This window comes from Phyllobates terribilis, unplaced genomic scaffold, assembly GCF_046119375.1.
Source record: "Phyllobates terribilis strain yellow unplaced genomic scaffold, ASM4611937v1 Scaffold_1__5_contigs__length_1240528914, whole genome shotgun sequence".
NCBI classification, from domain to species: Eukaryota; Metazoa; Chordata; class Amphibia; order Anura; family Dendrobatidae; genus Phyllobates; species Phyllobates terribilis.
This window is the reverse complement of record NW_027362761.1, coordinates 228937440-228963820: the sequence shown is the minus strand read 5'-3', so window position 1 is coordinate 228963820 and position 26381 is coordinate 228937440. Positions and strand designations below refer to the sequence as shown.

The 26381-nt window shown below is 46.7% G+C and overlaps 1 protein-coding gene across 5 annotated transcripts in view; it reads left to right on the top strand.

Annotated features, from left to right (window-relative positions):
• Positions 1-1299: 1299 nt before the first annotated feature.
• LOC141166495 (protein-glutamine gamma-glutamyltransferase 2-like) overlaps positions 1300-26381 on the top strand; it is a 51584-nt gene continuing 26502 nt past the window's right edge. For 2 of the 5 annotated variants that reach the window (XR_012251307.1, XM_073653224.1), the window contains exons 1-2: positions 1319-1418; positions 22153-22299. Coding sequence is in view for 1 of the 5 variants with exons in the window: in XM_073653224.1 (XP_073509325.1) it covers positions 1412-1418; positions 22153-22299 (154 nt within the window). In the remaining 4 variants the exon portion in view is untranslated. Of the gene's footprint in view, positions 1419-22152; positions 22300-24206; positions 24250-26381 lie in introns of all 5 variants that reach the window. The other 3 variants (XR_012251309.1, XR_012251310.1, XR_012251308.1) reach the window with 3 other exon arrangements.

Below are 26381 nucleotides of genomic sequence, written 5' to 3'. Positions count from 1 at the left end.
AAAGGGTGGTTGTAAATGGCTTCACATCCAGCTGGATGAATGTCTCAAGTGGGGTACCACAGGGCTCCGTCCTGGGACCTGTATTGTTCAACATCTTTATCAATGATTTAGATGAAAGAATTGAGGGTAAACTGATTAAATTTGCTGATGACACAAAGCTAGGAGGGATAGCTAATACTAGAGAAGAGAGAGGGAAGATTCAAAAAGACCTAAATAAACTGGAGCAGTGGGCAGCAACCAACAGAATGGTTTTTAACAGGGAAAAATGCAAAGTACTACATCTGGGCAATAAAAATGAAAAAAGCATATACAGAATGGGAGGAATAGAGCTAAGCAACAGTACATGTGAAAAAGACTTAGGTATACTAATAGATCATAGACTGAACATGAGTCAACAGTGTGATGAAGCAGCAAAAAAGGCAAATACAATTCTGGGATGTATTAACAGAAGCATACAGTCTAGATCACGTGAAGTCATTATCGGTCTTTACTCCTCTTTGGTCAGACCTCATCTGGAATACTGTGTACAGTTTTGGGCACCACATTTTAAAAAAGACATAGACAAACTGGAGCAAGTTCAGAGAAGAGCGACCAGAATGGTGACTGGTCTGCAAACCATGTCCTATGAGGAACGGTTGCAGGATTTGGGAATGTTTAGCTTGCAAAAAAGAAGACTGAGAGGAGACTTAATAGCTGTCTACAAATATGTCAAGGGCTGTCACATTGTAGAAGGATCATCTTTATTCTCATTTGCACAAGGAAAGACTAGAAGCAATGGGATGAAACTAAATGGGAGGAGACACAGATTAGATATTAGAAAAAACTTTTTGACAGTTAGGGTGATTAATGAGTGGAACAGGCTGCCAAGAGAGGTGGTGAGTTCCCCTTCAATGGACGTCTTCAAACAGAGGCTGGACAGACATCTGTCTGAGATGATTTAGTGAATCCTGCTTTGAGCAGGGGGTTGGACCAGATGACCCAGGAGGTCCCCTCCAACTCTACCATTCTATGATTCTATGATTCTATGACATTGCTATGGACAATCACAGAAACAATTAGGCACGTTATCTCAGATATGTCATAATTACATGCACTCACAATCATAATACCTCAATGCTTTATTATTTATTCTCTGAAACCTTGTCTAGATATCTGATTGCTATGTGCCTGGACAGGTCCTGCTGGATGTCTGAAATGGAAGATTCATTACACACCCAAAATGGGTCAATCCCAATATGTTTGAAGCACTTACATTTTCATGGAAAACCTCGCCCATATATTTGGCATATTGACATCATCAAAAGGGAACATGAGTTTTAGATATAAGTGGTGAAAAGCCAACGAGGAGGAATCTTTCTTCAACACTCCATCAGTAGAGCATCATCCAGTCATACAAAGAAATAGGATCAAAATGACAAGTAAGTACGCATCAATATAGCATTGTTAGAATCTGTTAGGATAAATGTAGGATTTCTTGTTCATTTGTTCCCAATGTTATTTGTATAATGACAATTTATTGTGGTTTGAAAAGGAGAGCCAGGGGATACCATGTAGGGGTTCAATGTCAAATTCATTATTTATTGGATTTAATACCGTATATGTTGATCAATGTCCAGTGTATAGTATATAGGCTAGCATTACATTTCATGACATTTAGTGAGTTTTATATGTTTGAGTGAGCTTTATTGAGCTTTGTATATTCTCATTTTTATGTGATATCGCTGCCACTGATCGTGGGCCATGTATTATTACAGCTTACTCATCAATTCATTTTTACTGTATTTCTTTAAAACTATATGTCTAATGTAATTATATGTAGCCAGCTATTCTTAATGTGAGTTCCCTTTTAATCTGAATAGATCAAATGAAAACATTTTAGCATTTTTTTAATCTTTAAAAGGTGGAATGGCTTAGAAAATGAATTTTTAAATGTTTTATTAAGGCATTCTGACTTATTAGATGTGGGTCCTCATTTGAGATCTCTATGAATTAGCTAGTGTTCGTGTTAATATTTCTCAGTAAGGAGTGCTTACTATATTTGTGTGTTATAGGAGCAGCCAAATTATTTCAATGGACACCATGCAATGCTTTTTTTCTGTCGGAACAGAATATTTCCTGTTATGTTTCTGAGCAGGTTATAGCTGATTGCTTGGGGTTTCAGCTTTAGTGACTATTTTCAGGAAACACATTTAACAAGTTGGCATTGCATAATGCTTATAAAAAGAACCTCGGGCAGATAGACAATGTTTCTCTTGCCACCTTCTTACCTAGCATTTTAAAAATAAATGTACCTATACAATGCTTTCTCCTTCAGCCCTTGTGATAGGTAGCCATACCCTACAGAAATCTTAAGGAGGCAGAATTGGACAGGGCATTTCAGCAATCTGGCCCAAGAGACCTTTTGCAATATAGAAGATGAGGAAATCCAATATTGTCGAGACTTAGGATGCCTATTTTTTAACAGTAGTTTATTTAATTTACTCGTTTATATAGCGCCATTAATTCCACAGCACTTTACAGACATCGTCATCACAGTCCCCATTGGGGCTCACAATGTAAATTGCCTATCAGTATGTCTTTGGAGCATGGGAGGAAACCCACAAAAACACAGGGAGAACATACAAAATCCTTGTAGATGTTGTCCTTGGTGAGATTTGAAGGACCCCAGCGCTGCAAGGCAACAGTGCTTCACTGAGTCTGTGCTTTTCCTGTAAAGGAAAACTATGAAGACTAAAAAAAGTTTTGCTGTGTTTTTTTTCCTTATGGTAAACTTGTCTATTGCTCTGTTCCATTTTCAACTATGGTATGTGTATCAGCTGCTTACAGGATCCATTTAAAGTTAAAAAAAATTCCAAAACATTTAGCAACATGTCAGAAATTTTGATTACGGAGGGTCCATCTATTGAGCCTCCTTTCAGTAAAACAAAAGAGGAGAAGCAATTAGACTGCATGCAGGCTTCATTGACTTTAAGTTGAGCCTGTCATCAACGTGAGATGAAATTGGTGAGGATCTAATCATGTAAGATGCATTGACCCCATCAATGAAAACTGACTTGTGTCTATGTTTTATAAACTGATTATATACAAATTGCCTCTTCAGAGAGGAAGAGCACTAGAATTCTAGTGCCACCCATTGGAAGTAACAATCCTGAAAGTCACTATTGACCCTTTAAGGAGCCTTGTCACATGACTTAGGATAAAAGCCAAACCAGAATCTCAATTTGCTTTCAAAGCAATTTGCATATTAATTTCCCAGAGGAGCATTGCAAGGCTTAAGTCTCCTCACTGTGGCATGTCAGGCTTGGCATGTCATTCTCCACAAGGAGAAATGTTACCCTATGGATCCCAGCCAGACGCCTCTCATCCAGCCAAACCAGATAGCACACTTTGCACTGATGAGGGGTGTCACCTCAAAACACAGTGTCTGCAAATTGAGAATATGATTTGGCTTTTATCCTACGTCATGGGCAAGGCTCGTTAAAAGGTCGATATTGACTTTTAAGATTGATACTTCCTATAGGTGGCACTAGAGTTCTAGTCATCTTCCTCTCTGAAGAGGCAATTTCATATTTAATTTCCGAGAAGAGCATTGCAAGGCTTAAAAATCTCCTCACCTTTGCATGTCAGGCTTGGCATGTCAATCTCCACAAAGAGAAACGTTACCCATTCGATAAACTGAGGAGGCACTCCACCAAAAAAGAGAATAATGCTTTGTTATGTTATTATGGTCTCTGGTCTTTACCCCCAAAAATCCCAAAAATTTAGTTTTGTGCACAGATGCCCTGATATTGCAATAGAATTTGCAACAGGTTTACTCACTACCCATATATAAAAACCACACTTTGCTTCTGTGCAGCTGCCAAATATTATCAATTATGTTGTATATAGTGATGAGCGAGCATACTCGCAAGTACTCAGTACTCACCCGAGCATCTCAGTACTCGAGATGCTCGGAGCTCGCCGAGTACTTGCGAAATGCTCGGGCGGATGCTCGGGTCCCCTCCCTGCATGTTTGGCGCTCTTTACAGAGCCAATGAACATGCAGGGATTGCCTGCCACTCATTGTAATGCCGCAGCCATTGTGGTTGTGGCATTACTGTGATTGGCTGGCCACACAGAGTCATCAGGTCTATATCAGACCTGGCGCCGCCATGCTCGTCACAGTCACTCCGGAATCAGACAGTGTAGGGAGAGGTGCTGCTGAGCTAAAGAGAGATTTGCTTGTTTCTAGTTAGTGTAGGTGTACCAAACTATATTAGAGCCACATATCCATTTCAACAAACAGTCCTTCTGAGGACTAATCTATCTGCAGAGATATCAGGCAGGCAGGGTATATAGCAGACTGCAGTGCACATAGGACAAGTAGGACAAGAGGCTCCATTCCAGTTTTGTCTGCTGCTGCTGCTACTGTTAGATGTTTCTAGAAATAGGCCCAGGTCTCAGGGGCCAGGAATACTTTTTTTGGATCTTAATCCTCATTATTTGCTTAAAAAACAATCCAGTTTTTCTGCGCCATTTGCTTGTTGGCACTGCAGAATATAGCCAGGTCCTTCCCATATTACAGCGCTAAAAATCCAGCTATTTAAAACTGAATGATAATAGATTTCCTAAAGGAGAAAAAAAGTGTCGCTATCTAAGCGTAGTAAGATTTGACCAATTAAAAGGGTGAGTAGCTATAGGAAATTGCTCATCTGATGCGGTTGTGCAAGGAGAGGCACAACTCCCGCTTGTAGTATGGATGAATTTGCAAAAGACTGCGGCCGACCTGGTGAGGTGGGATTGAATCCTGAGGCAGGAGTATCCCACAACGAGGATGCCAAAAGGAAGATCCAGGTGATGTGTAGGAACTTCAGGTTGGTGTTATTTTCTGCAGAAACGAGTCCTGGCTGGAAGAAATGATGACGGTCTGCAGCCATGGAACGCAAGCAGGGTGTTTCCGGTAAACATCTTCCGGTTCAGGTTTTTAAGAAGCAGAGGGCAGGGGTGTCTGTGCGCAGACAGCCATCATTTCTTCCAGCCAGGACTCGTCTCTGCGGAAAATAACACCAACCTGAAGTTCCTGCACCTTGATCTCTTTTGGTGGCAAAGACAGCGCCATCACCTGGTTCTTTCTTTTAGCTATTTAAAACTGTGGTTTGTCCATCACACGGATCACATATAATTGCGCTGAAAATACTGCCATTTTTGGCCTCCATTCAAATTTTTTTGCAATGTGTCAGCAAAGTTTTTGACACCGGTTTGCTGTTCAAAATAGTTACCTACAGGCCAGGTATTTAAAACCGTGGTTTCTCCATCACACGGATCACATATAATTGCGCTGAAAATACTGCCATTTTTGGCCTCCATGTAGGTTTTTTTTCTGTGTGTCAGCAAAGTTTTTGGCACCGGTTTGCTGTTCAAAATAGTTACCTACAGGCCAGGTATTTAAAACTGTGGTTTGTCCGTCACATGGATCACATATACGTTTTCTGAAAATTCTGCCATTTCTGGCTTCCATTCCAATTTTTTTTCAGTGTGTCAGCAAAATTTTCGACACGGGTTTGGTGTTCAAAATGGTTACCTACAGGCCAGGTATTTAAAACTGGCCACCACTATTGAACCCAGAGCAGTGTCAAAAGGTTGTTGGTTGGATAGCGGATAATGCTTCCAGTCATTAGCCACCACCACCACCCTGTCTTCCACACGGTCAAGTCTCAGTAGCCGTGAGTCTGGACTGCATATTCCTCACCCTAATCCTCCTTCCTCCCACCATGCCGAGTGCCCGGATACAACTGATCCCACACTTGGACATTCTGAAGAGCTGTTCACTTTTACATTTATAGATTCGGGCCTCTCGCCCTGTCCACTTGAAGCGGGGCAAGAGGAGATAGCATGTAGCGATGCCCAAATATTTGAGCAGCCACGGTCTCATGAAGGTGACGGTGGGAAAGTGTTACAAGAGGTGGACGATGATGAGACACAATTGCCAGAAAGTCAGGAGGAGGACCAGGGTGCGGGAGTGGAAGAATAGGTGGTGGATGATATAGTAACTGACCCAACCTGGCAGGAGGACATGCAGAGCGAGGACAGCAGCACACAGGGAGAGGGAGGCAGAGCACCCCAACATGCAGGAAGAAGCAGTGTGGTGGCCGCAGACAGAAGGCAGGCAACTGTTCCCCGTTAGATCAACACAAAGGAAGTTGCCAGTACAACTGTTAGGTCTTCCCGAGTCTGGTTGTTTTTTAAAGACTCTGCCGATAACCACAAAAAGGCCATTTGCACCACGTGCCAGGCCAGCATCAGCAGGGGTGGCAAAACTAGCAGCCTAACCACCACCAGCATGATCAGGCACATGGCAGCAAAGCACCCGACTTTGTGGGCCGAACCCCAGGGTCAAGGAACAGTGTCTGCGGGTGGCACCATTGCTTCTTCCGCTGTTGTGCATGCAAGCCAATCCCCTGTCCATGGTGCATGCGAAGATGCCTCCTGCCCTGCACCTGTCGTTGCACACCCTCAAGTAGCAGCATCAGGAAGCATGTCCACGTCCTTGTCCCAGCGCAGCGTTCAGTTGTCCATACCCCAGTCCTTGGAACACAAGTGCAAATATGCAGCCAACGCCCCACAGGCCACACTACTAAATTTCCACATTTCATGACTGCTTGCGCTCGAAATGTTGCTTTTTAGGCTCAAGGAGACGGAAGCATTTCGCAACCTGATGGCAGGTGCCGTCCCTCGGTACTCAGTCCCCAGCCACCACTAATTCTCCTGGTGTGCTGTCCCCGCATTACACAAGCACGTGTCCCAAAACATTAGCCGTGCCCTCAACAACGCAGTTACCGGGAAAGTCCACCTAACCACGGACACATGGACAAGTGCTTGTGGGCAGGGATGGTACATCTCACTGATGGCACTCTGGGTTAACATAGTGGAAGCCAGGACCCAGTCGGACCTTGGGACGAAACACGTCCTCCCGACGCCAAGGATTGCGGGCCCTAGGTCAATCAGTGTTGCCCCCACAGTCTACAACTCCTGCACCTCATCCTCCTCAGCCTCCTCCTCCTCTTCAGCCTCTATCTCCTAAATGACCACATCAGTCACAAGCTGGAAGCACTGCAGCACTGACTCAGCCAAGTGGCAACAGGCTGTGCTGAAGCTAATATACTTAGGTGACAAACCGCGCAATGCTGAAAAGTTGTGGCAGCTTTGAAAGAGCAGGCAGATCTGTGGCTCACACCGCTGAATCTACAGCCAGACATGGTCGTGTGTGACAATGGCCGGAACCTGGAGGCGGCTCTGAGGCGAGGCGAGCTCACACACGTACCATGCCTGTCCCATGTGCTTAACCTCGTGGTTCAGTGGTTTCTAAAATCCTACCCGGAGCTGCCGGATCTGCTTGTTAAAGTACGCCACCTGTGTGCCCATTTTAGAAAGTCACCTACAGCTTCCTCCGCCCTTGTCGTGTTTCAGCTGCGTTTGCAGCTTCGGGCTCACAAACTGGTGTGTGATGTCCCCACGTGTTGGAACTCTACACTGCAGATGTTGGGAAGGATTTGTGAGCAGAAGAGGCCGTCGTTATTCAGTTCAGACTCCACACGTAAGACCTCAGGAGTGGACATGGATGTCAGACATATGTACCGTCCTCCAAAACTTTGAGGACTCCACCAAGATGGTGAGTGGCGATGATGCCATAATTAGCATCACGATACCACTTCTCTGTCTTCTGAAATGCTCTCTGCTCACAATCAAAGAGGATGCATTGCAGGCAGAGCAAGATGAGATGGAGCAAGGAACCATACAGTCACACAAACACAAACACAAACAGGAAACACACAGTCCAGCCTCATCTCATCCCAACGTGGATTGGGTGACAATGAGGAAAAGGAGGAGGAGAAGGAAGAACAGGAGCTAGTTTCATGCGCTATAGACGGTACTACCTGCACAACTGTCATACCGTCTGTTCAGCATGGATGGCCAGAGGACAGAGAGGAAGAGGAGGAGGAGGAGAGCATGGTCAGTCATCCTCTTGGTGAGGACACGGAAGACTTGCCTGTTAGCAGTCTGGCACGCATGGCTGAGTTTATGTTACGCTGCCTTTCCCATGACCCTCGCGTTCTCAAAATTTTGGGTGACAGTCATTACTGGTTGGTGACACTTCTAGACCCACGCTACAAGGAGAACTTTATATCTCTTATTCCTGAGGGGGACAGGTCTACAAAAATGGGGCAGTACCAGAAGGCCCTTGTTGTGGAACTATTAAAAAAATTCCCAACTGAAAACGCTGGTGGCAGAGGTCACAGTTCGTTGGACAACCAAGGAGTACAGGCGAGAGAGACACAACTTCAATCCAGCAGAGGCAGGGGAACACTGTCAAAGTTCTGGAAGAATTTACTTAGCCCCTCCCATCGCACATGCCTTGAGGCGCAGGGTACTCTCACAAGGAGTGCAAAGTTTTGGAAGATGCTGAGGGAGTACCTTGCCGACTGTACCAAAGTCCTCCGTGATTCCTCTGTGCGTTATAATTATTGGGTATCCAAGCTGGATACGTGGAATGAACTGGCTCTCTACGTTTTGGAGGTCCTGGCCTGCACTGCCGCCAGCGTTTTATCAGAGCGGGTGGTGGAATTATAACTGATAAGCGCATCCGCCTGTCAACTGAAAATGCTGACAGGCTGACTCTTATAAATATGAACAAGGGCTGGATTGGGCCAGACTTCTCAACACCACCGAATGATAGCAGCGTAACATAAACTCAAATCCAGTGTCTTTTTTAGAGAGGGGTATTCCCATGCACCTTTTCACACCCACAACTGGGTATACGCTTCCTGATTTTAGCTATTTGCTCTTGTCCTCCTCCTTATCCTCATCCTCATCCTCCACCACCATATCACCAGGGTGACCGGGGTCCGTGATGCAACACCCACATAATTTTTTTAAAGGGTGTTTATGATGCCGGTAAAAAAAAATTTTTACAATATGTTCATGTATTCCCCCCCCAGGGGTAAATGTTTGTCAGCCCATACACTTAGTGCATGGGCATTACAAGTATAGGAGACCCGCTCATTTCTAATGGGAACATTTTTTATGAGGCCCTCCTCCACATCTCTTCCAAGGTGCATTGGAGGGCCTCCCAATTTTTGCCAGCCCGTGCATTCACTGCATAGCAAACACAAAGGGAGATCCACTTCCTAATAATGGGAACATTGTTTTCAGGAGGCCCTCTGATCTCCACGTCTCTTCCAAGGGGCATTAGAGTGCCTCCAAATTTTTGGCAACCCTTGCATTCACTGCATAAGCAAACACAATGGGAGACCCACTTCCTAATAATGGGAACATTGTTTTCAGGAGGCCCTCCTCTAAGTCTCTTCAAAGGGGTATTGGGGTGCGTCCAAATTTTGGGCAGCCCTGCCACTCACTGCATACGCAATAACAGTATAGGAGACCCACTCTTTAGTAATGGGAACAATAAAACATAGCCGGCAGATGGCTCTCTAAGAATAGTGAGGGCCTAAATGAGCACTAAGAAAGGAATTTTGATAATTCCACCCTCAAGAGTTTTCCTCTTCATATTATAGGGGTTCAAAGATTGTATGGAATCAGTCAGTTTTGAAGATAGACATCTGAAATTTTGGATGTACGAGTAACTAAATAAGATTATTTTTTTTTACTATTAAGATAATTTTTTTTTACTATTAAAATGATCTGTCACGAAACTTAATGTGGCAGACCAAATTCCACGCGAGCGAAGGCGCGGGTAAAAGCTAGTTGGTCATATTGCTAAGTGCCTGTTTTCAGATCTTGCTATAGGACCCAGGGGCGGTTCATATAATTCTGATGTAAATACCAGTTTTAGCAATCACTAATGTTAGTCCAATCATTCACTAATATACTTTCACAGTTTTTTTTGTGAATTGTTTGTTTTGTGAGATTATAATGCAAATTGTCTCTTCAGAGAGGACAGGACTAGAACTCTAGTGCCACCTACAGGAAGTAGCAATCCTAAAAGTCAATAGTGACTAGTGTTGAGCGATACCTTCCGATATCGGGAAATATCGGATCGGATTGGATCGGACCGATACCGAAAAAGTATCGGATATCGCCGATTCCGATACCGGAAACCAATGCAAGTCAATGGGACATAAATATCGGAATTAAAATAAACCCTTTCTTTCCTTGTAGGTTATTTCTACATGAAGGAAAACAACTAAGAATAATGTAGAATGTATTGGGGGAGGTGGGGGAGACAATAAAGGCATAGAGGTTTAGCCCAGTCAAATGGAATAGCAGGAATTAATATTTTTTTATTATGTTCTGAGTTACGGAAATATTAACTATGTTAAGTATTTTTATATTTTGTCAGATATTTATGTTTCACTACTTCCATGCTCTTCACCTTCTTTTTTACTTCTCCCACACTTTCTCCTTCATCATCCTCAGCATCTTTTTCATCCACTTCTTCTTCACCTTCTTCTTCTTCACCTTCTTCGTATTATTCTTTTTTTTACATTCTTCATATTCTACTTCTTCATCTTCTTCATATTCTTCTTCTTCATCATATTCTTATTTGTGACAGGCATTCCTGTAGTTGTTATCTATAAAAGGTTGGACATTACACCTTTCGTTCTGCCCGTCACAAAAGATTTACAACAGGATTTGTCCGCGTTCAGTTTGGCCTGCAGCAGCAGGTCTTTTCCAGGGGCACCACGAGGAGGAACGGACTCACCCCCATACACTGCTTAGTCATCTTCTGCTTATAATTTAGATATTATCTTTTGCTCTGATTTTTAGTCTTATGCTTAATGTTCTTCCGCTTTTTGTTCTGCAGCTTCTTGTATTTCTGCTTCTTGGTTTTCTGTCTCTTGTTTTTCTGTATCTTGGTGCTTGTCTTCTCTTCTTTGTCTTCTTGGTCAACTTCTTCAGGGTCATCTTCTTGGTCTTCTTCGGGGTGGTCTTCAGGGTCGTCGTCTTCGGGGGTCCTCGTCTTCGGGGTCCTCGTCTTCTTCGGGTTGGTCTTCTGGGTCCTCGTCTTCGGGGTCCTCGTCTTCTTCGGGGTGGTCTTCAGGGTCCTCGTCTTCTTCGGGGTGGTCTTCAGGGTCCTCGTCTTCTTCGGGGTGGTCTTCAGGGTCCTCGTCTTCAGGGTCATTGTCTTCGGGGTCCTCGTCTTCTTAGGGTTGGTCTTCAGGGTCCTCGTCTTCAGGGTCCTCGTCAGGGAGATCCAGAGTGATTACCAAGAACCATTTCAAAAAGCTTGAACTTGGAAATGTAGCAGAAGGTACAAGAAAGCTGAGGAACTACCGAGGACCAGCTGACGGTACTGGAACCCGGATGGATAGCAGAAGGTACAAGAGCCAATGGAACTACCGAGGACCAGCTGATGTTACTGGAACTCGGTTACTAAGCAGGAGGTACCTGTGCCAGAAAGCACTACCAAGGACCAGCAGACGTTGGTGGAACTTGGATACCGAGAAGGAGGCACCTAATCCAAAGGCACTGCCGAGAACCAGCTGACGGTACTGGAACCCGGATGGGTAGCAGAAGGTACAAGAGCCAATGGAACTACCGAGGACCAGCTGATGTTACTGGAACCCGGATGGGTAGCAGAAGGTACAAGAGCCAATGGAACTACCGAGGACCAGCTGATGTTACTGGAACTCGGTTACTAAGCAGGAGGTACCTGTGCCAGAAAGCACTACCAAGGACCAGCAGACGTTGGTGGAACTTGGATACCGAGAAGGAGGCACCTAATCCAAAGGCACTGCCGAGAACCAGCTGACGGTACTGGAACCCGGATGGGTAGCAGAAGGTACCCATGTAAAAAAAAAGTTCAAGGCCGCGAGCCGGCCGCAGTTACCAAAACCCACAGTCCTACAGAGGGTGCTTGTCCTATTGGCACTATGGAACCAGCCTTCATTGCCAGATCCCGCAGCCCACATAGGAGTCACCTAAACTGCAGGCACCATAGAGTCGGCTAACCCGACCGCAACACGACAGGACAACGCATTGGAGGCAAAGTGACGTTGACACTACCCGGAAACAGCTGGCGTGCTGGAACCAGGCTGGGCAGGAGGGAGTACCCGTGCCAAAGACACTGCCGAGAACCAGCTGACGGTACTGGAACCCGGATGGGTAGCAGAAGATACAAGAGCAAATGGAACTACCGAGGACCAGCTGACGGTACTGGAACCCGGATGGGTAGCAGAAGGTACAAGAGCCAATGGAACTGCCGAGAACCAGCTGGCGGTGCTGGAGCCCAGGGTAAATACTAAAAACAGAAGAGCCAGAGGTGTATTTGGAGGAGGTTTTAAATCCGTACTACAGTGGATGTGGACAAAGCAGGAGAATTTGCCGGACACACAGCTGGGGATCAGCTGACGTTACTGAATCCCAATAACACTGGAGCAAGCGTTGACTGTGCAGACGGCACTTCTGAGCAGCAACTAGCGGTATTGGAGCCCAGGGTAAATACTAAAAACGGAGGAGCCAGAGGTGTAATTGGAGCAAGTTTTAAATAAGTAGCACAGTGAATATGGACAGAGCAGGAGAAATTGCCGTGAACACAGCAGGGGAACAGCTGACGTTACCGAACCCCAATAACACCGCAGCAAGTGTTGACTGTGCAGACGGCACTTCCGAGCGCCAACTGGCGGTGCTGGAGCCCAGGGATAAGAATGAAAACAGAGGAGCCAGAGGTGTAATTCGAGCAACTTTAAAATGTGTAGTACAGTGGATGTGGACAAAGCAGGAGAAATTGCCGTCCGCACAGCAGGAGAACAGCTGACGTTACTGAACCCCAATAACACGGCAGCAAGTGTTGACTGTGCAGACAGCACTTCCGAGCGCCAACTGGCGGTGTTGGAGCCCAGGGTAAATACTAAAAACGGAGGAGCCAGAGGTGTAATTGGAGCAAGTTTTAAATAAGTAGCACAGTGAATATGGACAGAGCAGGAGAAATTGCCGTGAACACAGCAGGGGAACAGCTGACGTTACCGAACCCCAATAACACCGCAGCAAGTGTTGACTGTGCAGACGGCACTTCCGAGCGCCAACTGGCGGTGCTGGAGCCCAGGGATAAGAATGAAAACAGAGGAGCCAGAGGTGTAATTGGAGCAACTTTAAAATCTGTAGTAGTGAGAATGTGGACAGAGCAGGAGAAATTGCCGTCCGCACAGCAGGGGAACAGCTGACGTTACTGAACCCCAATAACACGGCAGCAAGTGTTGACTGTGCAGACAGCACTTCCGAGCGCCAACTGGCGGTGTTGGAGCCCAGGGTAAATACTAAAAACGGAGGAGCCAGAGGTGTAATTGGAGCAAGTTTTAAATAAGTAGCACAGTGAATATGGACAGAGCAGGAGAAATTGCCGTGAACACAGCAGGGGAACAGCTGACGTTACTGAACCCCAATAACATGGTAGCAAGTGTTGACTGTGCAGACGGCACTTCCGAGCGCCAACTGGCGGTGCTGGAGCCCAGGGATAAGAATGAAAACAGAGGAGCCAGAGGTGTAATTCGAGCAACTTTAAAATGTGTAGTACAGTGGATGTGGACAAAGCAGGAGAAATTGCCGTCCGCACAGCAGGAGAACAGCTGACGTTACTGAACCCCAATAACACGGCAGCAAGTGTTGACTGTGCAGACAGCACTTCCGAGCGCCAACTGGCGGTGTTGGAGCCCAGGGTAAATACTAAAAACGGAGGAGCCAGAGGTGTAATTGGAGCAAGTTTTAAATAAGTAGCACAGTGAATATGGACAGAGCAGGAGAAATTGCCGTGAACACAGCAGGGGAACAGCTGACGTTACCGAACCCCAATAACACCGCAGCAAGTGTTGACTGTGCAGACGGCACTTCCGAGCGCCAACTGGCGGTGCTGGAGCCCAGGGATAAGAATGAAAACAGAGGAGCCAGAGGTGTAATTGGAGCAACTTTAAAATCTGTAGTAGTGAGAATGTGGACAGAGCAGGAGAAATTGCCGTCCGCACAGCAGGGGAACAGCTGACGTTACTGAACCCCAATAACACGGCAGCAAGTGTTGACTGTGCAGACAGCACTTCCGAGCGCCAACTGGCGGTGTTGGAGCCCAGGGTAAATACTAAAAACGGAGGAGCCAGAGGTGTAATTGGAGCAAGTTTTAAATAAGTAGCACAGTGAATATGGACAGAGCAGGAGAAATTGCCGTGAACACAGCAGGGGAACAGCTGACGTTACTGAACCCCAATAACATGGTAGCAAGTGTTGACTGTGCAGACGGCACTTCCGAGCGCCAACTGGCGGTGCTGGAGCCCAGGGATAAGAATGAAAACAGAGGAGCCAGAGGTGTAATTCGAGCAACTTTAAAATGTGTAGTACAGTGGATGTGGACAAAGCAGGAGAAATTGCCGTCCGCACAGCAGGAGAACAGCTGACGTTACTGAACCCCAATAACACGGCAGCAAGTGTTGACTGTGCAGACAGCACTTCCGAGCGCCAACTGGCGGTGTTGGAGCCCAGGGTAAATACTAAAAACGGAGGAGCCAGAGGTGTAATTGGAGCAAGTTTTAAATAAGTAGCACAGTGAATATGGACAGAGCAGGAGAAATTGCCGTGAACACAGCAGGGGAACAGCTGACGTTACCGAACCCCAATAACACCGCAGCAAGTGTTGACTGTGCAGACGGCACTTCCGAGCGCCAACTGGCGGTGCTGGAGCCCAGGGATAAGAATGAAAACAGAGGAGCCAGAGGTGTAATTGGAGCAACTTTAAAATCTGTAGTAGTGAGAATGTGGACAGAGCAGGAGAAATTGCCGTCCGCACAGCAGGGGAACAGCTGACGTTACTGAACCCCAATAACACGGCAGCAAGTGTTGACTGTGCAGACAGCACTTCCGAGCGCCAACTGGCGGTGTTGGAGCCCAGGGTAAATACTAAAAACGGAGGAGCCAGAGGTGTAATTGGAGCAAGTTTTAAATAAGTAGCACAGTGAATATGGACAGAGCAGGAGAAATTGCCGTGAACACAGCAGGGGAACAGCTGACGTTACTGAACCCCAATAACATGGTAGCAAGTGTTGACTGTGCAGACGGCACTTCCGAGCGCCAACTGGCGGTGCTGGAGCCCAGGGATAAGAATGAAAACAGAGGAGCCAGAGGTGTAATTCGAGCAACTTTAAAATGTGTAGTACAGTGGATGTGGACAAAGCAGGAGAAATTGCCGTCCGCACAGCAGGAGAACAGCTGACGTTACTGAACCCCAATAACACGGCAGCAAGTGTTGACTGTGCAGACAGCACTTCCGAGCGCCAACTGGCGGTGTTGGAGCCCAGGGTAAATACTAAAAACGGAGGAGCCAGAGGTGTAATTGGAGCAAGTTTTAAATAAGTAGCACAGTGAATATGGACAGAGCAGGAGAAATTGCCGTGAACACAGCAGGGGAACAGCTGACGTTACCGAACCCCAATAACACCGCAGCAAGTGTTGACTGTGCAGACGGCACTTCCGAGCGCCAACTGGCGGTGCTGGAGCCCAGGGATAAGAATGAAAACAGAGGAGCCAGAGGTGTAATTAGAGCAACTTTAAAATCTGTAGTAGTGAGAATGTGGACAGAGCAGGAGAAATTGCCGTCCGCACAGCAGGGGAACAGCTGACGTTACTGAACCCCAATAACACGGCAGCAAGTGTTGACTGTGCAGACAGCACTTCCGAGCGCCAACTGGCGGTGTTGGAGCCCAGGGTAAATACTAAAAACGGAGGAGCCAGAGGTGTAATTGGAGCAAGTTTTAAATAAGTAGCACAGTGAATATGGACAGAGCAGGAGAAATTGCCGTGAACACAGCAGGGGAACAGCTGACGTTACTGAACCCCAATAACATGGTAGCAAGTGTTGACTGTGCAGACGGCACTTCCGAGCGCCAACTGGCGGTGCTGGAGCCCAGGGATAAGAATGAAAACAGAGGAGCCAGAGGTGTAATTCGAGCAACTTTAAAATGTGTAGTACAGTGGATGTGGACAAAGCAGGAGAAATTGCCGTCCGCACAGCAGGAGAACAGCTGACGTTACTGAACCCCAATAACACGGCAGCAAGTGTTGACTGTGCAGACAGCACTTCCGAGCGCCAACTGGCGGTGTTGGAGCCCAGGGTAAATACTAAAAACGGAGGAGCCAGAGGTGTAATTGGAGCAAGTTTTAAATAAGTAGCACAGTGAATATGGACAGAGCAGGAGAAATTGCCGTGAACACAGCAGGGGAACAGCTGACGTTACCGAACCCCAATAACACCGCAGCAAGTGTTGACTGTGCAGACGGCACTTCCGAGCGCCAACTGGCGGTGCTGGAGCCCAGGGATAAGAATGAAAACAGAGGAGCCAGAGGTGTAATTGGAGCAACTTTAAAATCTGTAGTAGTGAGAATGTGGACAGAGCAGGAGAAATTGCCGTCCGCACAGCAGGGGAACAGCTGACGTTACTGAACCCCAATAACATGGTAGCAAGTGTTGACTGTGCAGACAGCACTTCCGAGCGCCAACTGGCGGTGCTGGAGCCCAGGGATAAGAATGAAAACAGAGGAGCCAGAGGAGTAATTGGAGCAACTTTAAAATGTGTAGTACAGTGGATGTGGACAAATCAGGAGAAATTGCCGTCCGCACAGCAGGAGAACAGCTGACGTTACTGAACCCCAATAACACGGCAGCAAGTGTTGACTGTGCAGACGGCACTTCCGAGCGCCAACTGGCGGTGTTGGAGCTCAGGGATTACAGTTCAGGTGGTAGAAACATGAACAGAACAGGAGACCTGGATACTGTTGCCAACCAATTATTTATTCTGGAAGAGGACTGGCAAATTCATGAGAGATCCAGGCCTTGTTCATTTTGAGAAAAGTAAGCCGGTCAACGTTATCGGAGGATAGTCGCATGCGACGGTCTGTTAGTACACCACCTGCGGCACTAAAGACGCGTTCCGATAATACACTAGCAGCAGGGCAAGCTAGCACCTCCAGTGCATACTGACTAAGCTCTGGCCATGTATCCAGCTTACAGACCCAAAACTTGAAGGGAGAAGAGCCGTCTGGGAGTACACTAAGAGGGCAAGACATGTAGTCTGTCACCATCTGACGGAAACGTTGCCTCCTGCTGACTGGAGCTGTCTGTGATGGTGTAGACATTTGTGGCGGCGGGGACACAAAACTTTGCCACATTTCGGCCATACTGGTCTTGCCTTGTGCTGAGGCGCTGCTTCTGCTCCCTCTTTGTGCAGAGCTTCCTCCACTGCCTCGACGCACTGAGCTGCTTTGTAAAGCACTAGCAGCACTGCTCTCGGTTGGAATGGAGAACATGATGGAATGCACCAGTGCGTCTTGGTACTCCCGCATTTTACGCTCCCTGTTCAATGGTGTTATGAGGCTTTGTAAGTTGTCCCGGTAGCGAGGATCTAGGAGGGTGGACACCCAATAATCAGCCGTGTTGAGAATGTGGGCGATGCGGCGGTCGTTTCTGAGGCACTGCAGCATGAAATCAACCATGTGCTGCAGACTGCCAACTGGCCAAGAAACGCTGTCCCCTGCTTGAGGCGTGATCTCTGCCTGCTCTGCATCACCCCACCCTCGCTCTAGATACTGACTACTAGAGCATTGTGTACCTCCCTCCTCTGGACAGATGTCTTCCTCATCCATTGACTCCTCCTCATCCTCCTCACAAAGTGTCCCCTGCCTAGGCCTTTGTGAGGAACCACGTTGCGCAGACTGTAGAGAAGCAGATGGCATTTGTGACTCCTCATCCTCCACCTCTTCCAAAACCTCGTCCCTTAGTGCTTGCAGTGTTTTTTCAAGCAGGCAGATAAGGGGGATAGTCATGCTGACTAGTGCATCATCTGCACTCGCCATCCGCGTGGAATAATCGAAGGCACGCAAAACGTGGCAAATGTCCTTCATAGAGGCCCACTCAGTGGTGGTGAAGTGTGAACGGCGCGCACTGCGACTTGTTTGCGCCTGCTGCAGCTGGTACTCCATTACTGCTGCCTGCTGCTCACACAACCTCTCCAACATATGTAACGTTGAATTCCACCTGGTGGGTAGGTCACATATGATGCGATGTTCCGGAAGACATAATCGGCGCTGCAGAGCTGCAATGCGTGATCTTGCATTGCTGGAACGCCGCAAGTGAGCGCACTCTATGCGGACCTTGTGAAGCAGTGCATCAAGATCCGGATAGTCCCTCAAAAAACTCTGCACGACCAAGTTGAGCACATGTGCCAGACATGGGATGTGAGTGAGGTTGCCTAGGCCCAGAGCTGCCACCAGATTTCGGCCATTGTCACACACTACCATGCCTGGCTGGAGATTCGCTGGCACAAACCACACGTCACTCTGCTGCTTGATGGCATTCCAGAGCTCCTGCGCTGTGTGGCTTCGATTCCCCAAAGAAATTAATTTTAATACGGCCTGTTGACGTTTGGCCACGGCTGTGCTCATATCGGTCATCATAACAGGTAACCGTTCACGGGTCGATGTGGAGGTAGACCGTGACGGCTCCTGCAGCGCTGATTCAGAGGAACTGGAGTATGAGGAGGAGTCAATGTGTACAGACTGGATTCCTGCAATCCTTGGAGTTGGCAGAACACGTACAGCGCCACTCTCAAGATCTGTACCCGGCTCCACAACATTTACCCAATGGGCAGTGAGGGAAAGGTATCGTCCCTGTCCATGCTTACTGGTCCACGCATCAGTGGTCAGGTGGACCTTGCTACTGACGGCGTTTTGTAGCGCATGTTTAATTTTTCCCTCCACATGATGTTGCAGGGCAGGGACGGCTTGCCTGCTGAAATAAAAGCGGCTGGGCACGTTGTATTGTGGGACTGCCAATGCCATAAAGTTACGGAATGTGTCAGTCTCCACCAGCCTGAATGATAGCATTTCAAGGGCCAGTAGTTTAGCAATGCCAGCATTCAGAGCCTGTGCTCGGGGGTGGTTTGCCGAGTATGGGCGCCTTTTCTCCCATGCCTGTGCTAACGATGGCTGTAGACTGGCCTGGGAGTGTGAGGATGACTGGGAAAGTGGTGCTGTGGGTGGAATTACACTGTGTCTCTGTACAACAGTGCCAGAGATTCTTCCATGGCGATCCTGTGAGGAAGCCGAACCAGCTGTGTGTGAGCTGGAGGAAGAGGCTACAACACGAGCTGAAGAGGTGGTAGGTGGCGCTGTAGGTTGGCCTAGGTCTTCAGTGTGTTTGTGTAACTCCACCACGTGCTTGGTCCGCACATGTTTCCACATATTTGTGGTATTGAGGTTGCTGACACTTTTCCCTCTTTTCACCTTCTGATTACACAGCTTGCATTTGACAAAGCAAATGTCATCTGCAACTGTGTCAAAAAAGGACCAGGCACTGCAAGTCTTGGGAGCGCCCGCTTTGGATTTTGGAAGAGCCATGCTCCTAATGGGTGCCGAAGTGGAGGCTACAGGCAACCAAGTCTGCCCCCTCCCTCTCCCTCCTTTTTGGGCCGTTCGGGGAATCTCTTCCTCAGAGCTGCTCCCACCACCTTCCTGTCCCTCACGCCATGATGGGTCAAGGACCTCATCATCTACACCACCCTCTTCAAACAACTGCTTCTCCTGGGTAGTCTCGACAGCACAGTACGCACCAGAAAGTGGCACCTGAGTCTCATCATCAGATGCGTACTGAGGTGTGCTGCTGACCATAGGCACTGGCCCACCCGCCTCTTCAGATTCAGAGAGACAAAACGGTTGCGCATCACTGCATACTACCTCTTCTTCAAATTCTCGAATTCTGCTTGGCTGGCCCCCTCTTTCCAAGCCAAGAGATTCAGAGAACAGAAGTAGAGATGGCTCCTGTCCAGGGCTCTCTGACTGCCTGGGCAATTTGGCAGGTGGTGAAGAGACAGATGGGTGCTCTTCAGTGCTCAGGACCTGAGAGGATCTGGAACTAATTGAAGTCGATGCGTTAGCTGCCATCCATCCGACAACGGCTTCAATTTGGTCCTCGCGCAGCAGTGGGGTACGGCTAGCTCCTACAAAGCTGCGCATAAAGGACTGTTCCCTGGTAAAACTGGGGGATGCTGAGTCACTGGTGCCCGCAGCAGGCACAGAATCCCCACGTCCTCTCCCTGCAGGCACAGAATCCTCACGTCCTCTCCCTGCAGAAACTCCACGCCCACGCCCACGACCACGACCACATGCCTTACTCCCTGCCTTCTTCATCTTGGTAGACTGATAAAGATAGGCAGAAAAGTACTAAGGGCTTAGTGTGCTTATTCCTGAACAGCTGCTAACAGGTATAAGAAACACTAATTTTATAAAGTGTGGACTAGACTTTAATATGAGCTAATGTGGCCTACACAACTGTAAAGTGGAGTGTTTGGTGAACTTTATTTAGGTTTTTTTTGTCACAAAAAGACACTGGATGTGCCTAAAGATGTAATAACGATAGTATCACAAACTTTTTGTAGCTATTACAATGTAGGAAGGTAACCTACAATGCAATAGATGAGGCTGCAAAAAATAGGCTAATACTAATCTGGCTGGGGCTGCAGGGCCCAATGCTGCAGAAAGGCTCCTCTATCTACTCCTATATAGTGTGTTTGGAATCAATTTAGCTGAATATGGATGGAACCACCACACTAATAGGAGATATCAGGAAAAATTATGAATTGGCAATAAAGGACAATGTATGAGGCAGTGACACACACTGAGTGCACTACAACCAGACGGGGTTGAAGCACACACTACAGGGTGAGCTGCACTCACACACCAGACCTTGCAGACAGCGGTGAACAGTACAGATGCAGAGCACTGTGCACTAGTGCTGCAAGACGGAAAAAAAATTCTCTATCTACTCCTATATAGTGTGTTTGGAACCAATTTAGCTGAATACAGATGGAACCACCACACTAATAGGAGATATCAGGAAAAATTATGAATTGGCAATAAAGGACAATGTATGAGGCAGTGACACACACTGAGTGCACTACAACCAGACGGGGTTGAAGCACACACTACAGGGTGAGCTGCACTCACACACCAGACCTTGCAGACAGCGGTGAACAGTACAGATGCAGAGCACTGTGCACTAGTGCTGCAAGACGGAAAAAAATTTCTCTATCTACTCCTATATAGTGTGTTTGGAACCAATTTAGCTGAATACAGATGGAACCACCACACTAATAGGAGATATCAGGAAAAATTATGAATTGGCAATAAAGGACAATGTATGAGGCAGTGACACACACTGAGTGCACTACAACCAGACGGGGTTGAAGCACACACTACAGGGTGAGCTGCACTCACACACCAGACCTTGCAGACAGCGGTGAACAGTACAGATGCAGAGCACTGTGCACTAGTGCTGCAAGACGGAAAAAAATTTCTCTATCTACTCCTATATAGTGTGTTTGGAACCAATTTAGCTGAATACAGATGGAACCACCACACTAATAGGAGATATCAGGAAAAATTATGAATTGGCAAAAAAGGACAATGTATGAGGCAGTGACACACACTGAGTGCACTACAACCAGACTTGGCTGAAGCACACACTACAGGGTGAGCTGCACTCACACACACAGACCTTGCAGATAGCGGTGAACAGCACAGGGAACTGTGCACTAGCACTGCAAGGCACAGTGATTTAGAAAGTAGCTTGGGTAAAGCAGTATAGAGCAAATAGGTAGCTAAAACTGTCCCTCAGAACAACAGCGTCCTATCCCTAACTGAATTCACAGCAGAGTGAGCTCAAAATGGCGGCGGTGGCTTTTATAGTGCATCATGACATCATTTCAGCAGCCAATCACAGCCATGCCATTAGTTAAGATGCCTACATGCCTAACAGGATGTGCCCACACTTCTTAGGATCCTCATTGGCTGAATAAAATGAAAATGTCTCATTGCATTATGGGAACTTCCGATTCCGGTATACGATATTGCAATAGTATCGGAATTAAGTATCGGAATTCCGATACCGCGAATATCGGCCGATACCCGATATTTCAGTATCGGAATGCTCAACACTAATAGTGACCCTTTAACGAGCCTTATCACATGATTTAGGATAAAAAGCCAAGATCAGAAACTCAATTTGCAGACACTGTGTTTCGGGTACTGCCCCTCGTCAATGCAAAGTGTGAGTTCTGGTTTGGCTGGATGAAAGGCGTCAGACCGGTATATAGGGAGATTATAATAAATGTCTTAACTTTCTAGGCTTACAACTGACCAAAGTAGACTTGCAGACAGATTATAATACCACAGAATTGGTTGTCAAGAGAGGACAAGGCTTTACAATAAAGCTTAAATTCAACAGACCTCTTGCTCAGTCTGAAGATGGCCTCACCATTACGGTTGAAACAGGTAAGCTTCTTCTAGCATCCTAAAGATCTCTGTAAGGTAGGGTAAAAAATGGTTAGAGTGCAGTTTTATGAATCAGTTGACGAGTGACATTTCTCTCTGTCCAATCTGTCCACAGGTGTGCAGGAGCCTACATTACACTTCTGTTAAAGGGGTTCAACATTTAAAGAAGATCTCACACTACAAACTATACACATTATTAAATAGTTATTTTAGACTTGGTAAGTCTGGTGTAGTTACTATGAAACTCCATGTCAGAAAAGCTAGAGATGGATTCAGAAAATGTTCATTCTAATATTAGAGAGGGAAACTATCACAAAAGATTATAAAGACTTTCTGACATGAATTTTAAAAATAAGTATACCAGCCACATAAGATCTAAAATATCTGTTTAATAATGTTTTAGTTTGTATTGTGACAAATTAAGGGTTTTTGGACAATTCTGATGTTCATAACTTAGAGCCCACTGTACGTTGAGTTTTGCTGTAATTTGCTTCCAGTCATTCACAAACTTATCACTTGTTCCCTAGTCAAAGAATACAAATTGATTTTAAATTTTAACATTATTGGATCAGACAGATTATGTTCAAAATAAAGTTTTCTGAATTACCGTATTTTTTGGACTATAAGACACACTTTTTTCCTCCAAAATTTTGGCGGAAAATGGGGGGTGCGTCTTATAGTCCGAATGTATATATATATATATATATACTATGTGGGGAGTGTGGGGGAGCGGTAGTGGTGGAGGAGCGGGGCACAGGAGGCAGCAGCCGTCTTCTGCAGCCTACACTGTCCCCGCTGCTAAAGAAAATGAATATTCACTGCTCCCCACCATGGGCATGGGGGGGATGAATATTCATGCCCTTTAATAGTGGGCACACGCGATCGCCCGGCAGCAGCAGGAGACGCACTGCGGCAACGCTGTATGCTGGCTATTAAGGAGCATGAAGTCACTGCTCCCCACGCACACAGTCTCGGCGTGGGGAGCAGTGACTTCCGGCAGCTGATCTCTTCTTGTGAGTTGCACAAGACAGTGACGCCATGCGCAGCTCACATGTTGAGATCAGTGTGGGCAAACAGGATGCATTGCTGGAGGAGAGAGAAGAAAGGTGAGTAGGAGTGTTTATTTTTATGTGCAGTGTTATGGGGATTAGGGGGACCATGCATACCAGGATAAGGATGAGGGGGCCATACATACCAGGATAAGGATAAGGCGGCCATACATACCAAGATAAGGATGAGGGGGATCATACATACCAGTATACGGATGAAGGGGCCATGCATACCAGCATAAGGATGAGGGGTGCCATGCATACCAGGATAAGGATGAGGGGGATCATACATACCAGTATATGGATGAGGGGGTCATACATAGCAGGATAAGGATGAGGGGGCCATGTATACCAGGATAAGGATGAGGAATGTCATGCATACCAGGATAGGAATGAGGGTTGCCATTCATACCAGAATAGGGATTAGGGGTGCCATACATACCAGGATAGGGATGAGGGGTGCCATGCATACCAGGATAGGGATGAGGGGTGCCATGCATACCAGGATGGGGATTACTGTGCCCTGCATACCAGGATATGGATGAGGGGTGCCATGTATATCAGCATAGGGATGAGGGGTGCCATGCATACCGGATAAGGATGAGGAGTGCCATGCATATCAGGATGGAGGGGTGCCATGCATATCAGGATGGAGGGGTGCCATGCATACCAGGATGGGGATGAGGACCACGTATAATAGGAAGGGGGGGCATATATACCAGGATGGGGGATATTATCAGAATTGGGGGACATTACCCCTATAGCAGTGTCAGCAGCAGACCCCCTCCCCCTTAACAGTGCATTGTGACCACATTTTTTTCTTACATTTTTTTTCTATTTTCCTCCTCTAAAACCTAGGTGCGTCTTATGGTCCTGTGCGTCTTATAGTCTGAAAAGTACGGTAAGTAGGTAACAAGAAACAAGATTATGTTAAGGCTTAAAAAAGATGCTTAATACCAACAACTAAACTGGCCCACCCAGACGTGTGAGTCCAGCATTTTTCCATAGCTTGAGCCATTTCACCAACATCTAGGTTATACATCAAAGCCATCTGTCAGTGTTGAACTTTCCACAGTGTTTCATGGATTACACATCTCCAAAAGAAGAAGCTATAGTTTTGAATTTATGACCATAAACCTACAGTAATTCACATATTCCTCATACCTTTAATACAAATTCATAGACTTTAATTACACCGTTAGACCTCATCTTTGGATATGATTTATAAGAAGAAGCATACAATTGATCTGGCATGCTAATTTTAATTAAAAATAATTGATGCTAATATTGATAATAATTTTATGAACTCTAAGCAACCCTATAATTAAAAAGTATTTGGGAAGGCTGAACAATAACAGTGTGTTAACCTCAAAGGCAATGATCCTGGGGAGTAGGCATTTGGGTTATTATGTCTGATGGTGTGGCACCCTGCTATTACAGGTACAACAGAACCCAAAAGGGTGCATGGACGGACTTCTCCACAAGAGGCCCTCATTACATAACAGACACCTCCACCCTTCCACCTCATACCACCAGAGGGAGCCTGTTAGGGATATATATACTGGAGGGTGGAGTTAGGCAGTCAGTGTGTGTGCTGGCACAGAGATCAGTGAAGAAGCAGCATGTGAGCTGCTGTGCTGAGGGCCAGCCAGGGCCTAAAGCACATGCTGAAGCCTTGGGGCCTAGAGCGGGGCCGGAGGCAAGGAGAAGAGTGAGAGGAGTTATGGGGGCAGAGGAGCATCTTAGGCTCACCCCAGAACACAAGCCAGCACCGGATCCGCGCCTACAGGATCCTCTACGCCCAGTAGGAATAACCGGTATACCAGGAGGATTCTAAACCCCTGGTCAACCTGAAGCTACAATCATTTAAAGAACTAGGAACCACGAAGGCCCCAGCGTCCAGGGATAGTGGTAGCCAGAAGAAAGTTCTTACCTCCAAGCATGCAGGTGAGGAGAGTGAAAGAGTACAGAAGCTAGGCCTAGTTCCAGGCTGGCCAGAAGCTTTAGAGAGAGGAAGAAACAGATCAGGAGGCCTTATACCCACTCATTGGGGAGAGTCCAGAAGTGCACCCTTCCTATCAAGTACCCTGGACCGTACCTGCTGTCTACGCCAGTAAAGGTACTGAAGCTAACCCCCTGTGTGCGTGTCTGTTATTCTCCCCTGGCCCTCTCACCTGCATCCCTTCCATCAACTCTGCCCCAGGGGCCCGCTCCACCTTTGGAAGCAGAAACATCCCAGCTGCCATCCCATCACCCCCGGAACCACAGGTGGCGTCACGAGACAAAAATGTTAACAAAGCCCCTTTTAAAGAGAGACCCAAGGGTACGGGCCCGGGAGCCGACTGCCGTGACATCCCAAAGACGGTAAAGGCCCGGGTACCGAGTCCCCTACATTCCCCCTGGGCGAGTCAATTGGGCCATATTAGAGCTATGTAGCATACTGGCTTTCTAGGTAATTAGGAGGCGGTGTTACAGATTTTTGATAGGGGGCCAGCAAAGGATGTACAGTGGTGGCCAAAAGTATATTCTGTCAGATAATACTCAGTTTCTTCCTGAAAATGATTGCAATCACAAATTCTTTGGTATTATTATCTTCACTTAATTTGCTTGCAAGGAAAAAACACAAAAGAGAATGAAGCAAAAATCAAATCATTGATCATTTCACACAAAACTCCAAAAATGGGCCAGACAAAAGTATTGGCACCCTCAGCCTAATACTTGGTTGCACAACCTTTAGCCAAAATAACTGCGAACAAACGCTTCCGGTAACCATCAATGAGTTTCTTACAATGCTCTGCTGGAATTGTAGACCATTCTTCTTTGGCAAACTGCTCCAGGTCCCTGATATTTGAAGGATGCCTTCTCCAAACTGCAATTTTGAGATCTCTCCACAGGTGTTCTATGGGATTCAGGTCTGGACTCATTGCTGGCCACCTTAGAAGTCTCCAGTGCTTTCTCTCAAAACATTTTATAGTGCTTTTGGAAGTGTGTTTTGGGTCATTGTCCTGCTGGAAGACCCATGACCTCTGAGAG